The sequence below is a fragment of the Mizuhopecten yessoensis genome, unplaced genomic scaffold (assembly GCF_002113885.1).
Source record: "Mizuhopecten yessoensis strain PY_sf001 unplaced genomic scaffold, ASM211388v2 scaffold10925, whole genome shotgun sequence".
NCBI classification, from domain to species: domain Eukaryota; kingdom Metazoa; phylum Mollusca; class Bivalvia; order Pectinida; family Pectinidae; genus Mizuhopecten; species Mizuhopecten yessoensis.
Window position 1 is genome coordinate 409,691 of NW_018408790.1, and position 16,860 is coordinate 426,550.

General features: G+C 35.6%; 2 protein-coding genes across 6 annotated transcripts in view; one reads left to right on the top strand and one right to left on the bottom strand.

Moving 5' to 3' along the window:
• The window catches only part of LOC110463777 (tyrosine-protein kinase SRK2-like), a 129,327-nt gene extending 121,767 nt beyond the window's left edge, over positions 1-7,560 (top strand). For all 4 annotated transcript variants that reach the window (XM_021518631.1, XM_021518632.1, XM_021518633.1 and 1 more), the window contains 3 exons: positions 86-239; positions 925-1,056; positions 1,646-7,560. In XM_021518631.1, the coding sequence (XP_021374306.1) occupies positions 86-239; positions 925-1,056; positions 1,646-1,821 (462 nt within the window). In that variant the 3' untranslated portion in view covers positions 1,822-7,560. The remainder of the gene's footprint in view (positions 1-85; positions 240-924; positions 1,057-1,645) is intronic.
• Positions 7,561-11,114: 3,554 nt separating this feature from the next.
• LOC110463770 (eukaryotic translation initiation factor 4E type 2-like) overlaps positions 11,115-16,860 on the bottom strand; it is a 9,678-nt gene continuing 3,932 nt past the window's right edge. For both annotated transcript variants that reach the window (XM_021518623.1, XM_021518621.1), the window contains exons 3-7: positions 16,183-16,311; positions 15,271-15,375; positions 14,140-14,292; positions 13,197-13,333; positions 11,115-12,798 (exon numbers count right to left, since the gene is read on the bottom strand). In XM_021518623.1, coding sequence (XP_021374298.1) covers positions 12,756-12,798; positions 13,197-13,333; positions 14,140-14,292; positions 15,271-15,375; positions 16,183-16,311 — 567 coding nt within the window. In that variant the 3' untranslated portion in view covers positions 11,115-12,755. The remainder of the gene's footprint in view (positions 12,799-13,196; positions 13,334-14,139; positions 14,293-15,270; positions 15,376-16,182; positions 16,312-16,860) is intronic.

Here is a 16,860-nt window from a genome sequence, read left to right on the forward strand (position 1 = left end):
GTGGGGGGACTTTTTTGTAATTCAGGGCCTTTCTAAAACCACTTCAATGAATGACAAATTAATTGAACATTTATTTGGTTCACAGATTGCCGATGGCATGACGTACATGGAGAAAGAGAAGTTTGTTCATCGGAATCTCGGTGCGAGGAACATACTCGTGGGCGAAATGAATGTGGTGAAAATTGCTGGCTTCGGGATGACCAAACTTGTAGATGATCCGGACTTCAACTTCAGAAGAGGTATGACAGTCTTTATTTTCATAAGATGATGAGCGCGATCAGTCCCATTACGACCGTATTTGGTATATCAGAGTGCGTACGAAAAAAACCACCTTTGAAATACACAAAACAAGATTTTGCATTACTTTGTACTATCTATAGCTTTCAATTCGTGCATGATTATTTTCACAAGGTCTACAGGATTATTTCCACTAGGGCTGCAACGATACATTAACCTGACGATACGATACGTATCACAATACATTAGAAGCAACAAGAAAAGATATGTTGCAAATGTTTACTTGCAATATTATAACTGGAAATAGACTTTGTCCAAAATGGGCATGACTTTATAGTTTCTCACAATTCATGCCTTTTGACGTGCAGGCTGTCACTCGTCATGTTGAATCCGATATGAGAAGACTAAATTCAGAAACAACAAAATCCAGAAACTATCCTAGTTGTATCGTAACCTCCCCCAAAAAATATTGAGTGTCATACCATATTCAAAATATTGCGATATATATCGGTGCAGCCCTAATTTTCACGTTTAATTAGAAAAAATATATTTAAGCACTGTATAGAATTGAAGGGAACAAAAAATGGTCTGTATTATTTCAAATGGTCTAAGTTGGTAATGGGATGTTAAAACAAAATAAAACCAAAATCCTTTAACACAGGTTTATCATTTTGTTTTTCATTGTAGGGCTGAAAATGGCCATCAAATGGATGGCACCAGAGGTCCTTATGTGCAACAAATACAGCACGAAGGCCGATGTGTGGTCGTTTGGAATAGTGCTAATTGAAATATTCTCCTACGGCAAGGAGCCGTACGAAGGTGAGGATCGCACAGTTGTAAAGTGCGGCAGTTATTCTTCATTTTGTTTGACAATCATAATGGACTTTTTCTTGATTTACAACTGTTTTCCCCTAATCTTTTAACATCAATTCAATTTGACAAGATTAAGACAGCAAAGATTTTCATAATTGTAACATGAAACTTAATAGAAACAATTACATTACATAGGAAGACATTGTGTAATGTGAGACACAAGCAAAGATTTCATTAAGAACAGGCTGAAGGCCAAAATGTTCACCCTTGATTTTGTTTTGATCAATTTACCTTTTTAAATGAATTTCATGCATAAATCTACAAAAGCCGAAAGCTGGCAGGTTATTAATGTCACTCGGCCTGTTCTGATCAAACTTCGCTGAAAAGACTAGGACGATGTGGGATGATGATTGTACCGACCAGCATTTATCATATTATTCCCCCCACCCCATCAACCTCTATACATCACGTTACCTTAACCCTCTCACCCCTTTGTAAGTTTAGTAAACTCTATCATGCATTGATCTGGACGAGTCCATTGTGATGTACAGTGGTGAAAGGGTTAATATAAACCTATATGTTCTTGTCTTCTCAGGTTTAGGGAGTAAGGAAGCGTTTGACAACGTGCAGCAGGGCTATCGAATACCTCGTCCGGAGGCGTGCCCCGCAGCAGTCTACGACGTCATATTACAGTGTTGGAATGCAAACCCTCCTTCGCGACCTTCATTTGACTTTTTGAACACTTTTTTACACGATGCGCAATCATCATGACCTGAAGAAAGAGACTTGTCTTGTGTGAGATAAACAAAGGTTTTGAGCAGAAACAGGGCATTTTCAAACACTTCATCTTGTGCTACACATTCTAGGATATATGTAATAAACTTGCTGAGGTTTCTGACGGAACATGGAACGACTGCCAAGACAGATGCACTTTTAAAATGTTACGAAAACCATTGGAGATGGGTTCTTTGTGCAGGACCTTTTTCGTGTCGAAAAAACACAGGAAAAGGTTTCTCTGTGCCGTACTTTGTATGCTGTATGCTGCCTGGAAAATATTTCACGACGATCATGGATGGCCTCAAGGCTGTAATACTACACAAACAGAATTCAAAGTGCAATGGATTAATTAGTTGATGACAATGCTTTAAACAGTTTGTTATATCGTAGATTTAAATATATCAAATAGATGGAAATTGTGTTCAGACAAACCCTGTATCGGTGTAAGTGACGGGATATTTCAGGGTTTGGACATTCATCATCATATATCATGTATCCATTTCACAGACAGTTTTCTCACATTACTCTCCACCACACACCTTGAATCAGATCTTCTGAGACGGGAAAGAAATTAATGATATATAAAATTGTTCTTCGCAAGTATTTTATTCAGTCTCAAAAGTGTTGGGGTTTTTTGCCTGGAAGGTTGTTTGCAAACTTTTTCGCAACCGGATGTTTGTGAAATTTTAAAAATTGTCATTTTTGTTTTAATTGACTTGTACATTATCAAAGCTAACCACTTGACAAACACGAATCTCTTGCAGAATGCATGCAATTTTCAGTAGTGAAGCAATTAAATTGAGAGAGAAAAACAGTTTTTTTAGCCATAAATCTGGATTTTTAAGAATTTAGATTCATATTTCATAGACGTACCCAAATAAAGGCACCATGTTTTGTATTAAATGGCTGTTAACGTCACATTTCACAAGGGTTGCGTAAGGTATGGTAGATTTGATGTTTTACACGTGTAGCATACAGATTATATACCTCTATCGGCTATTTCAAGCCAATCGGGCAATTTTATATCGTCATATAGTTTTTTAAATGTAAAACATGCTTATGGAATAACTCACCATTCACCATCATCTAAATGTTTTGACCTGGCTTTGTTTTGCTATTTTAGAATTCCTATTCATCTTGAGCTAATCCATTTCAAAATAGTTAGTTTTAAAAACAATTGCATCAACTTGTTTATCTTGAAATAAATTGGAAATGAGTTACCTCCCTTCAACCCTTGCAGAAACTCATTACCAGCTGTTTGTTCTTACATTGTTAATCAATTCAAAAAATTGCTGCTGGAGGGTTAAATTTGCCCACTTTCTGTTTCTTTGCAAAATTTTATTTTACAAATTGGTCAGTAATCCATGTACTTTATAAGTTACATAGCAAATAAGATAAAAAAAAAAAAAAAAAAAAAAAAAAAAAAAAAAAAGTTAATCAGAAATGAAAATAAAATGGCCACTTTATTGATGTCATGTTCTACAATGTTTTTATAAACATTATTTCATGTTTATTTTAACATATGAAGTGATGCTCTAAAAGTATGCAAATGTGAGATTATCTTTTATGTAGAAACATGATTTTTTTTTTTATATAAACTTTAAAATCGTATTTCTCACTGTTTCAATACATTGACTGTTTCAGGTTTTAAAATGTAAAATTTCAACTCCACAATTGCTTGGCTTTATTGAAGTTTAGAGAACTAACTGGAGGATTTGGTACCTGTCTCTGTGCTAAAGACATTGCTGCCAGTGTTTTGTGTTTTAATTTCTTGTTTGAATTGAATTGAATCCAAATGTGTTCATGGTCGGATGCCTCCTCCTTATATCTTACCATGTATTTTAGCATGGCTTAAATTATCATTAATCGAATATATATAGCAATTAATTTGACTGGTTCAATGATTTTTCCCCCGTGATGTTACATATGTTTCGATTGGTTAAAGTTGCTGCTAATATGAACTAGGTAAAATGATTAAAAAAAGTGTCTCTTGATTGATGTGTAATAACTTTCGATTGTGTTGATTATATAATTCACCCCTGAAGACACATTTTGAACTCTTCCAATTCAAAAGTTGGAATAGTTCATTATGAAATTTCAGGGGTGAAAGAGTTAACTCATTCACCCCTACATATCTAAACTTGATTTTCCCAGTCTTGGATTTAGTAAGGTTCAAAAGTGACTGTAGGGGCGAATGGGTTAAAATCCTCCTGTGACAGATGGCTCAGTAGCCTTCATACTAGACAGTACAAAGCTAGTTTTGCCCCAGTTGATGAGCCTAGGACCGGTCACCAATGTGAACAGTGTTTATGTGTTGACAGATAGAGGTTGAGGTGTGTTAAACATTGTAGTATATTTTTTGTACAAATGTAAATAATATACCTGGACTCACCCAATTGCTTTTTTTTTTTTTTTAATTAATTTTCTTAATTCTAATGTTATTCTTCTGTTTGACAAGATGTACAAATTATAATGTAAATTAATTAATTTTTAACGGGTTTGCCTCACTTTGGGATCAAATATACCATAATGATTTTAAAAATCCTTTTAGAACTGTCGACATTTCCGCCCAAGTTTTTTTTATACTGAACATGTTCTACAATGGGCGTCGATTACGTTCCCCAGATTTTTCTCTCTTTTTTGAGGGAAACTAAATTTTCCATGATGCATTTGATCTTAAAGTTGATGATTGTCCCATAAGTTCACGCCAGCAGGTAGCTAGGAAAGTATAAAATGACTTATATAATTTATATGAAAAATAGGATTTGCCAAATGTATGACTTTGTTGATGAACTAAAAGTACTGATAACAGTTTTCATCCTGTAAATATTTCTGGATTGAACCAGGTAGACATGTATGGTATGCCCTTCATAGAGGGTATTTTCTGAAGTCTTTAAAAAGGCAAAGTAAGCGGCTAGTTGAATTATAGATCCATCGGCATGTCGGTTGTAGCATATTTATTCTTTTTTGAGAAATAGTGAAATTATGTACGACATAACAAATTTGTAGTGTCAGCGGTAACACAGCGCAAGATACTAGTGTAACTTACAGTATGATGGGCATAAGAAGTGATACATGTGTAAACAAAATGCTTTGTGTTCTGTTTAATACTGTAAACTTGATCAATTAAATGCATGTTTAGTTTTGAAATTGGAAGGAAACAAATTTGTATTATTCTTTTATTAATTAATGAGGTGGGTGAGTCACTTTAAAAATAGACAACCAGTTCTGCCTAAACGATAATGCCCAAGGTCTCCATAATCTGCGGAAAATGTAAAGGTGCTAGCATCACAATACAAATGTTTTGTATTAATTAACTCATTCACCCCTGAAGACACATTTGAACTCTCCCAATTCAAACGTTGTAACAGTTCATTATGAAACTTCAGGGGTGAATGACTTAAAGGAGTTATTTTGGAAGTTCCGTTTTCTTTTTAAAGATAAGTTGTTACAGTTCATTGAAATCTAACACATGTTCCTAGTGCTCATTTAAAGCTTTAAATTCTGAAAAGGAAATGCTGTTGAATTTTATTTTGTTGTTTGAACTATGAGTATGAAAGTGACTGGCATCGCTGTATTATGTATTTATAATATTAGACTATGAATTGACAAAATTTATATAAATTACTATCATATGCATGCTATACCAGCAATAAGAAATTCAATTATATATATACTTCATTTCATTTTCATTTTTTTTTTTTTTTAATTAACGTCGGTTGTTTGATGTGGATACTTGTTGACCGTGTAAAGAAATTGTGATGGTTACGAATTATAATCCAGAATGTTTGATCATATCCTGGGGGTCTCGCCTCGTCATCGAGGTAATTGTTTACTGCCCTGTAGATATTGGCAGACGACTGTACATACTTGAAGTGTAATCTTTATAATGATACTAATTTATGGTAAAATCACCTTCATATCCTTATAATCATCTTCATTGCTGAAGTGTTAATTCTACATCGTCACATCACAATCTTGTATTTGACTCATTCACCCCTGAAATTTCATAATGAACTATTCCAACCTTTGAATTGGAAGAGTTCAAATGTGTCTTCAGGGGTGAATGAGTTAAAAATAAAACCTGGTATAAACGTTCGGAATGTCACAAGCTCTTTGAGTTTATATATAGACAAAGAGATATATTTTTCTGTGTACATACAGATTATCTATGTAAATAGGTTTTTTTCCCCACAGAAAGTAGCGAATGAAATGAATTCTCAAATATGACTGCTGCCCAGTACTGGTTTTCTTACTTACAGGAATTGTAATTCAAGGGATTAGTGTAAATTAGTATTGCAACTGGTGTATCTTTTACTGAACCAATTATCCAATGTTTTACGAGACTCTCTCATGTTGCATCACTTTCAGCTTTAGTGTTCAGAAGAATTTTACACATATTTTGTCTATGATGTCTCCTCCATGACTGTATTTATAATAAGCCAATCCAATTTTGTTCAGTGAATTGCACAGAAATATCTTTTTCTGTGTATACAACAAATATTTTAATACCAGGACAAGCCAAAAATCCATCCCCTTCTTCGGGCCAGGCTCCTCAGACTTAAAAAGATAAAATATGGTATTTAAAATTTAATACCATCATGTGTAATCTTAGTTGATGATTTTCTTATTAATAATAATTAATAGTAATAATTTGCAGTTATTATATTATATACCGCTTTATCACAACCTAGATCTTAGGTCGTCTGAAAGCGGTTCACAAATTATTATCTGTGGTTATTGGTCTTTCTTCATAACACTTTGCACAAAGAATGCAGAACTGTTGATTTAGAAATATTTGTTTGCATAAATTAATCTCCATGATCGTTCATGTCTACAATTGAAAATGAAAAATCCCTCAAAATTGTTGTACATCATGTGTTTATACATTGTATTCATGTGTTGGCGCAAAGGTTGACAATAAATTTTCATAAAATTATTCTAGTTCCTTTTATAGACCAGATTACAGCAATTATAACTTAGATAATCTAGATGCCACAAATATTTGTATTTCAATAGAGAGTAGATTACATTCCTTCACTAAATATTGGATGCATGTTGTATTTAAACACATTCACCCCTGAAGACGCATTTAAACTCTTCCAATTCAAAGGTTGGAATAGTTAATTATGAAATTTCAGGGGTGAATGAGTTAAAGTCAGTTGAACCTTAGAACAGATTTTGCTTACATTTCCTATCGAGAGTTATTTGTTACGGCATACAATTTTGTGTCAGTTTCATCCAATATGCATTATTTATGTAATGGTTGACATGAACAACTAGATCTTTCATATATACCAGGCATACTTGTGTAAAGTCATCATTTCATTTTATCCAGTATCGATTCAACATTTCATTTAAATACAGCACCTTCATCCTAGTGGCCGTTCTATTGTACATACAGAGATGTCACAAAGGGAGATAACTGTTGAATGTATTTTTTTGTCACAAACTTTGGTCATGGCAGTCGTATCTCGTGCTAAATATGTTGAATATTATTATTATTATACCATTATATCCACCTTTGTCCGGTTCTTGGTTGCATACTTAAGTCTTGCTGCAAAAGGTTGATTGTGCCATTTTTGTAGTGCTGATCTACCAATGAAAATGCTCATTACATAATATTGGAGAATGCTTGTATTGGTCAGTAACGATTGATTTGATTGGAGCAGAGTGTTTACAATTCATTGCTCTGTGTGGAACAGAAGGAAAATAAATATGTTTTAAAAAAAATTATGTTGTTTTTCTTTTCTTTATGCTTTTATTCGAATGTGTTGTGTAAAAAAGCCAGAAAATTTTCAAAGACTCTTTGGTGCCTGTCATATGGGATCTGTGGCAGATAAGACAGCTTTAATGAGTTCTTAGCCTTTTAGCAACGTGAGAGGAAAAGCCAGTGGAAACTCAAATACTGTATGTTGAACCATCAATAATAAAATTTACAACTTTCCTTCAAAAGGACATATTACATATCTTACAACATTGGTCTGAAGTTGGCAATTTTTGAAAACAGATGAACGAAAATCTGTTCCTACTGACAATCTCTTTTAAGAAGGATTTTACCTGACCTAAGGAACATAGATGGTAACTTAACTCGGTTAAAATGATTGGTGTTCATGCACAATTAAATGTCATGTTATATCTATTTTCTATTAACACAGAATTGGGAGCAATTGTGCTGACCGGATCACCCCTGCCCAAGGAACATCTTGCACTTGTCTTTGACAAAGCGAACAACATTACACATCAACAATTTACCATCATCTGGCTTTCCGTTATGAGCTACATATGTGCCGAAAAACAATCTGCCACACTTCCAAGAGATTTGAGTACACAGAAGATGTCTAGCTGTAGGTTGAACCGTAGTTGACCTAACATTCACATCACAGCTTATTTCTCTAACATTCACATTACATACAACCAAGTAAGTTTTATCGTTCTCTAGTTAGACCACGTCACTTTGTTAATTGACCTAGGCCTGTTCAGCAGTACTCGGGCGCTGTACTCTCTGTCGGGACCCCTTTCGTGTATCCGGTTCAACCAGTTGAAACAGTTGAACCTGAAAGAAAAAGATTGGCGCAGATCTGAACCAAGGCTGACCTCAGGAATATTCGGCACGTGTACTAGGACGAGGAATAGTGATGAAGATAGTGCTGTTGCTGGGGCTCGAACCTCTACCCTTTGCTCTCCAGCTGAGCTAAAGGAAAGTTCCCAACAGTTGACGCTTGTAAGGCAACCTAATCGATGCAAATCTTTTACACTATTCCTCGTCTTACTACACATGAAGATTGAGGGGTCCAGACGTGCCTAACACTAAAATACTGACTATTGCTAGTTTGCGTTATTTCTTTATAAAACAGGGTCAAGGCACATGTAGATTTTGCGATACGTTATATAATTTATTGGACGCATGAAAGAAGGACATACTATTCTTTGTATATTGTTATTTATTCTCCAAAACTGCAATATTTAGCTCTGCCTATAGTTCGTTCCGTTTATCGTGGAATATTTCTGTGCCACCTGAACCATTTCACCAGGATATGCCAATGTAACCCAGCTGGTCTTGAATGACCCTGGCATGGTAGCCATTTCTTCTGCCTGTTGATATCTTGTCTGTAACTTCTGAACAAAAAATAAAATGTCCTCGAACTTAAGAGGAATGTTACACTCATAGGATTTAATCATTTAGTTAGACTGTTAAGTCAGGATTAAAAACTGTTTAGGTCAGAAAATCAAGTCAAATATCGCAGGACGTCCTTTACATCAGACTGGGGCCGTATTCATGAAACTGTTCTTGTGCTCAAGCTCAATTCTTACGTTTTGATGATAAAATATTCCAATTTTACAATATTTTCCATAATTTTTAGCAACTTTGAGACTTAAGGCTGAAAAACATTTTCATTGTCTACACTAAACCTACTTTTAAACTGTAAATCACATGATTTCCTTAAATTACAGGAAAGAGGTTTGACAATTTTTTCATGCTTGAGCATGCTAACGGTTTCTAAAATACGTCCCAGGTATCCGTAAAGTCTGGTTTCATTGTTTCAAGTTTTCAGAAGTGTTGAACATCCTCTCAAAACTTGCATTACTGTCAAATGAGGGGGATTAAATATTGCATTAAAAAAGAACAATTCAGAACAAGAACATTTTTTTTCATAAAATTTATTTTGAATAAAACAATAATTCCTTTCAACAACATTAATATTGGACTGCTGTAATATTTATCCATGTGTCTCATTTGATATCGACCATTAAATCTGCAGGTTACAGTCGTGTTCATGTCAGCAACCTGTAGGTATGTATAAGAATTTTAACAATTTTTATACTGAAGTAAGATCTCTGGGAGCCAGTCATGTAGGTGTCGACATGATAGACAATTTTTATACTGAAGTAAGATCTCTGGGAGCCAGTCATGTAGGTGTCGACATGATAGACAATTTTTATACTGAAGTAAGATCTCTGGGAGCCAGTCATGTAGGTGTCGACATGATAGACAATTTTTATACTGAAGTAAGATCTCTGGGAGCCAGTCATGTAGGTGTCGACATGATAGACAATTTTTATACTGAAGTAAGATCTCTGGGAGCCAGTCATGTAGGTGTCGACATGATAGACAATTTTTATACTGAAGTAAGATCTCTGGGAGCCAGTCATGTAGGTGTCGACATGATAGACAATTTTTATACTGAAGTAAGATCTCTGGGAGCCAGTCATGTAGGTGTCGACATGATAGACAATTTTTATACTGAAGTAAGATCTCTGGGAGCCAGTCATGTAGGTGTCGACATGATAGACAATTTTTATACTGAAGTAAGATCTCTGGGAGCCAGTCATGTAGGTGTCGACATGATAGACAATTTTTATACTGAAGTAAGATCTCTGGGAGCCAGTCATGTAGGTGTCGACATGATAGACAATTTTTATACTGAAGTAAGATCTCTGGGAGCCAGTCATGTAGGTGTCGACATGATAGACAATTTTTATACTGAAGTAAGATCTCTGGGAGCCAGTCATGTAGGTGTCGACATGATAGACAATTTTTATACTGAAGTAAGATCTCTGGGAGCCAGTCATGTAGGTGTCGACATGATAGACAATTTTTATACTGAAGTAAGATCTCTGGGAGCCAGTCATGTAAGTGTCGACATGATAGACAATTTTTATACTGATGTAAGATCTCTGGGAGCCAGTCATGTAGGTGTCGACATGATAGACAATTTTTATACTGATGTAAGATCTCTGGGTGCCAGTCGTGTAGGTGTCCACATGATGGACAATTTTTATACTGAAGTATGATCTCTGGGTGCCAGTCGTGTAGGTGTCCACATGATGGACAATTTTTATACTGAAGTATGATCTCTAAAGGCCATATATGTAATTACTGTCCTACTTGTGACCTCAGGGAAAATAATCCACCACTGTCTGTTTCTATCTGACATTTTACCTAATTAGCATATATGGTAACATGCTTCAATTTTACAAGATCAAATTTCAGCATTTTCTCCTGTGACAAATGGGAGGGGGAGGAGAAGGGGGAAATATTTAAATATTCATTCTCTTGCATTATAAAAAAATCTTTTTACACAACCAATAAGAGTTACTGAAATTGCTTATACCTGTGTATTTTACGCCCCCCCCCCCCCCCTTACATAGGTTTTTACGGTATTGGTTGTGTAAAAAGAACTTTTCATAATCCATACTTACTAACCTGAAGAAAATGTTAAAATTCTCTTGCAGAAAAACATTGACCATGCAAAAATAAGAACCACAAAAAACGTAAGCCTTGCAGTAAGTCGCCATTTCATTATATCCTTGTCGTCAACTGTTTACTACACAGATATGGACCAGACAGACATTTTTAAAATGCAAAACTTGAAATTTAAATTCCAAAGATATTGAGAAAGCCCTATCTTCTCTTTTATTTTCACTATCATCTGATTAACAAACTGAGTGGTCAAGATTGAATACTAGTTCTGTCCACCACACCTGATTAGCTTGGTTATTTTCATAGGAAAGTTACAGAAATTGCCAAGGGATTTAGTCTACAGGGTGTTTTAGTTTTTCGGACTAACACACAGCTGATAGAGGACTAACAACACCCTGGACAGCCAATTCAGGGGAATAGCTAGGACACAGCATCTTTAACAAGTTACTTTTATATAGAGTACATAAAGTGACAGTACCATATTTATCCTGCAATAAGCCCAGGGGGCCCCAACACATAATCTCAGACTCAAAATAGGGGGCTGGGTTTATTACAGGACAAAGAAACAGCATTTGTTGACATTTATACTGAACTGTAATATATATGGGTGGGCTTATTACCGGGCGTGGGCTTATTGCCGGACAAATACGGTATATTACTACCTATTAACACAGTACAAGTAAGAACAACACTCAGAACCACACAGAGTAAGAATGGGCAAGATGTTCCCGATAAAAGTAGCAAGAGGTATCGTACTGGACAACACAAACAGTCAAATAATATCAATCCAAAGCTATCATCTGATAGCTCTGAATTTTCTATAGATATCAAACTTTGTTTTCTTGCCTTGATAAGTTCACAGAGCAATGGGCAACATGAACACACAGGATCCAACATTTATGAAGAAATGTGCAGAAGGTCTTGCATCAAATATTTCAAATGAGTAATGTTACAGTACTCGAACGGGTGACTTATTTTTTCCCTTATGCATTACACTGTATAAAGCCATTTATCTTAAATTCAAGTGTACTCTAGAGTTCCTCTGGAAGAGCACACACTTCAATTAAAAGGTACTGCTCACTCGCATACATTTTAAAAACATCAATAATTATACCGGGAAATATTCGTCAAGTAAAAATTGGTCACCCTTCAACAGTAAAATCCACTTTCACCCCAATATGAAAATCCCCCTTAACATTTAATTACTACGATTATTATTTTGTTAACAATTATTCGCTGTCATGATAAATTCGCCTTCACTACCAAGGGCAAAAATGGCGAAAATTAAACGGCAGTTAAAATTACTTGACCAGTATACAGTATCAACTCATGATGATTTCAGATCCAAAATGATGAATGGCATTGCAGATGGTGAAACAAAGATTCACTTTCAGTTCAGGTCCTCTGTTGGTATTAATAAATACCCATTATTTCACCTAGTTATTTCGTGTCAACATTCGGACACGTCACACGATCTCTGTTTTACACAATCAACATGTACACTCCATCTCCACAGATGCAAAACAAATTATGCTGCGTGTTAGACATACTGGAAATATATGAATTGCCGGGAAATGTGCGTCGAGTTGCCAGGGTAACTGATGTTGTGACTTTGTGTCTGTAAGAAGTCCTACAGCCATGAGGACGATCACTTTGAGACGACGACGCTACCCATTATTTGACAGAATTTGTTAAAAGTCAGTTAGAAGCTGCATCCTTTCTGTCACCGCATAAAAATGTCTGTATTTCTGAAACTTGAATTGTCTCTGAAAAAGAATGAAAGAGAAAAAAAAACACACATTAAAATGAGGCTAAAATACCCTAATCAAAATAATTTTGGTTTTGGTTTGTTTGTGTTTACGTCCTATTAACAGCTATGGTCATTTAAGAATGTTGATTTCACTTCCCTACCCATATTGTCTAAAATTATATATAAACCACTGGTCCCCACCATACAGCCTTTACTTCACCCCCTTTACCTACCCCCCCATATTGTATAACATTATACATAAGCCACTTGTCTCCACCATACAACCTTAATTCAACTTCCCTAGCCACCCACACTATATTGGAGTAAATATAGACCCCATCCCACTTAAAGAAATCATTTCAGTTGTACAGTGACAACTTTCTGACGATGGTCACCCAGTACTTAGGTACTCACTTCATGCTGTCATTATGCGTCTTGTATTCCATTATTGTGTTGGGAGGAAGGTTGAGGACTCGTTTGAGAGTGTCACGGATCCTCGACGTTGTTACTGTGTCACTGGCCGTACGATTCCATAATGCTAAAATATCTTCCTGCAAAAAAACAAGTTTAAGCAAATGTTTAATTTCATTACTTTTCATTCTAGGGAAGCTAATCAAAGTATTACTTTTGGTAGAATGGCTGATGTTTCCTTGATATACTACTTACAAAACAAGCCTTTCGGATTGATATGTCCCACCTGTGCCCCGCTTTGAACATCAATGCACATATCAGCGAAACTAACTTAAACGCAAAAACTTATGTTGATGGAAATGCTGACATGGTCAAAGGACCATGAAAGGTACGCATCCAGCATTTGGTGCATGGGTTGAGATTTACTACCTAAGATGCATCTATGGTCCAAGTTTGGTTGGTGTAGCACTTATACTTTCAGTGAAATTGAGTTAAACGCAAAAACTTAATGTTGACACTGCCGCCATCGCCAGAAAGTCTTCATCCGCTACTTCGTGGCGGCAAAGACAAAAATGTACGTAATAATTGTAAAATTAGCTGAATATAATATTTTTCATTTTCAAAACTTTTGAATTCATAGGAGGATATGATATGCAGTGTTCGTCAAGACGTTTCTTCTAACCATGCAAATGACAATCTTCTATGTCTGCAAGATTACTTGACGATCAAAGTCTTCCATGCTAAGGGTATACGTAGAAGTAGATGTCCTTTATTCCATTCACCCCTAAAGTCACATTTGAACCTTACAAATCTGGCAGGTCCAGTTTAAACATGTAGGGGTGGATGAGTGAATATTCTTCGGAAAGAAGAAGACTACAAATTGTATCATTCTCATATGAATTTCGATGGGCCTACAAATCTTATGTTTTTAACAAGATCTACTCACCTGGTATCTAATAGAGATGACTGCTCCACAGATTTCTTCCCCGACCATAAACTGTTCCCCAAGCATGGCCAGCACTAAGTTTTCCCAGCACCGAGACGCCAGGCCTTTTTTTAATCGTACAATCCATTTACCCCCCTTATTATTGGCTGTATCCTGAAATAGAAACAAAACGCCAAGTAAAGATTTATCATGTATCTGGCTTAAAAAAAAATCTGTTTTGTCAACAGAACAAATTTGCAGGGTTAAAAATTCACACAGCACTAAGATTGGTTTGGTTTGGTTTAGTATTGTTTAACGTCCTATCAACAGCTATGGTCATTTAAGGACGGTAGCACTATGAACATGAAAAGGTTCCAACAATCTCTTTAATGAAACAATTAGAAAATTTGCAAGGTTTCTACTTTTTATTACTTTGCCGGCTGCGAATATAACAAAAAAATATACTCTATAACTTCTAATCACTATAAAATGTTCTGTCTAACTAAAAGATATTACAGCCAAAAATCTTCCTGTCCAACTTTTGGCCGATGATACTGCATGTGTTATTTCTAACAGTGTGTTCCTGGCAATACTACAGTAATTAGTGACCAGTAAAACCTGGCAATACTACAGTAATTAGTGACCAGTAAAACCTTGTTACATTGACATTAACATTTTTTCACCAAAACGGACCTCGAAATTTGTAAGCACTAATTCAGGAAGCAAATGAAGTGCATTATTCAAGGTTTACACTGGAATTTTAATTATGTCTAGGAACAGTTATGAGTTTACTGATAAAAGAAATATGATGTACAATCAAACTTAGTTTTTTTGGGACTGGACAAATGTGCAGGAAGTTAACAATACTGTATTCAAACTAACAAATGCCCAGGGCACTTTGCAATTTGGGTAAATCAAAATGAGGGCTTTACAAAACCTTCCCAAATTCTCAAAAAACACTATGACAGACATACTTTCATATGAAAGTTGGTAAGTTATTGTGAATGGATTGGACACTTGGACAAAACGAAAAGATAGGGAGCATGGGGGGCACTTAATAAGTGAAATACTGCTTACGGTAAATACCATTTATTTTCAGTGATTCCTTGATTACCGTCTGTTCTAGTTGTTTTTTTATATATATATACAAACCTCCCACATTGGACGGATGCCTTCTTTAAATATGTGATAGTCGCTGTGTCCAGTGAGGTCACTAGGTCGCACTAAGTGACTGTAGTGGTTCCACCACTGCTCCACCTGGACAAAACAAAGGTAGGTTACTCTACTACGACAAAACAAAGGTAGGTTACTCTACTACAACAAAACAAAGGTAGGTTACTCTACTTGGACAAAACAATCGTCAAGATAAGATCTGCTATGTTTGATATGAAATACATTCAAAGGTCATTCCTGTCTTGTTTTATACAGTTAAACATCCAATCAACAGCAAAGTGCATTTATGCCACCGTCTGTGTTGTGTATGCATGTATGTGTGTACGTGTGCTGAAGACCGGGCATGTGTAATTGCCTCCTTGCGATAGCCAGATCTAATGCAGACCTTATATTGCTATCTCACTGATTGTCCATGCTGAAGGTGCCCAGCGTAGCATATCGGCCTGTCATATTAACCCTTTCACCCCTACGTAACTTTAGTAGACTCTACCATGCATTGATCCAGATGAGTCCATTTTGGTCTACAGTGGTGAAAGGGTTAATCAAAGATCAGGAGTAACAATTTGTCATTTTAAAATTTACATTACCCACAGCAACATATATCCGAGAAATACATCTCCACAAGATCAGAAAACACAAAATATGAATAGGTACCACGATACAATAAATAAATCGCTGTATCATCATTTTCCTAGCATGGTTTAACTCATTCACCCCTGAACTTTCATAATGAATTATTCCAAACTTTGAATCGGAAGAGTTCAGGTGTCTTTTGGGGTGAATGAGTTAAAGGATTTTACACTGAAGCATGAAACATGTAAAAGTCTTAGACTTGCAATTTATACAAATACTTTTCATTTTCTATATTTTTGAACTGTTAACAGTACTTACAGAAGCGAATGTTGTGACGAGTTTGAGATTCTGGTTGTAACTTGTGGCTGATGATTGCTTGCCTGGTGCTTTTCGCGAGAACCACACTGCGTAATTAAACTGTAAGGGATGTTCTCCAGGACCAGGCTTCTATAGGTGCAAGAGAAAAAGGAAAAGTTCATTGTTTGCAGTGCAATTAGTCAAATTTATTTACAAGAAAGCCAGTCATATAGGTCATCTACATATCTAGATCTCTTGTTATAAATTTATGCCATTTAATTTCCTATAAATTAATTGTACAGTAAAACATGATAACTAATCGCTTATTACAAACTCTTACTTGGGAAAGAGTAATATTTTTGTGTACCTTTGTGGAATGTGCTAATGAATGTCATATCTATTTTGTTACACCAATAGTCTTTGTAGCTCAGAAATGGCAGCTAACCTCAACAAGAGGCCCAATGGGCCTGCATCGCTCACCTGGTATAAAACTCACACTTGTAACCTTAAAAGTGATCTAAAATAAAGCTACAGGCAAAATATCAGTATTTATGATTAAAATTCGTTCAAAAGACCCTGTTAATTTTTTTTAAACATTTCACCCCTGTGATTGAAAGTCGAACAAAGTCATTATGTTGAACACATTGTATAGGCTTTCATCTCAGGATGCAACTTGCAAAGTATAAACATCCTGGGACC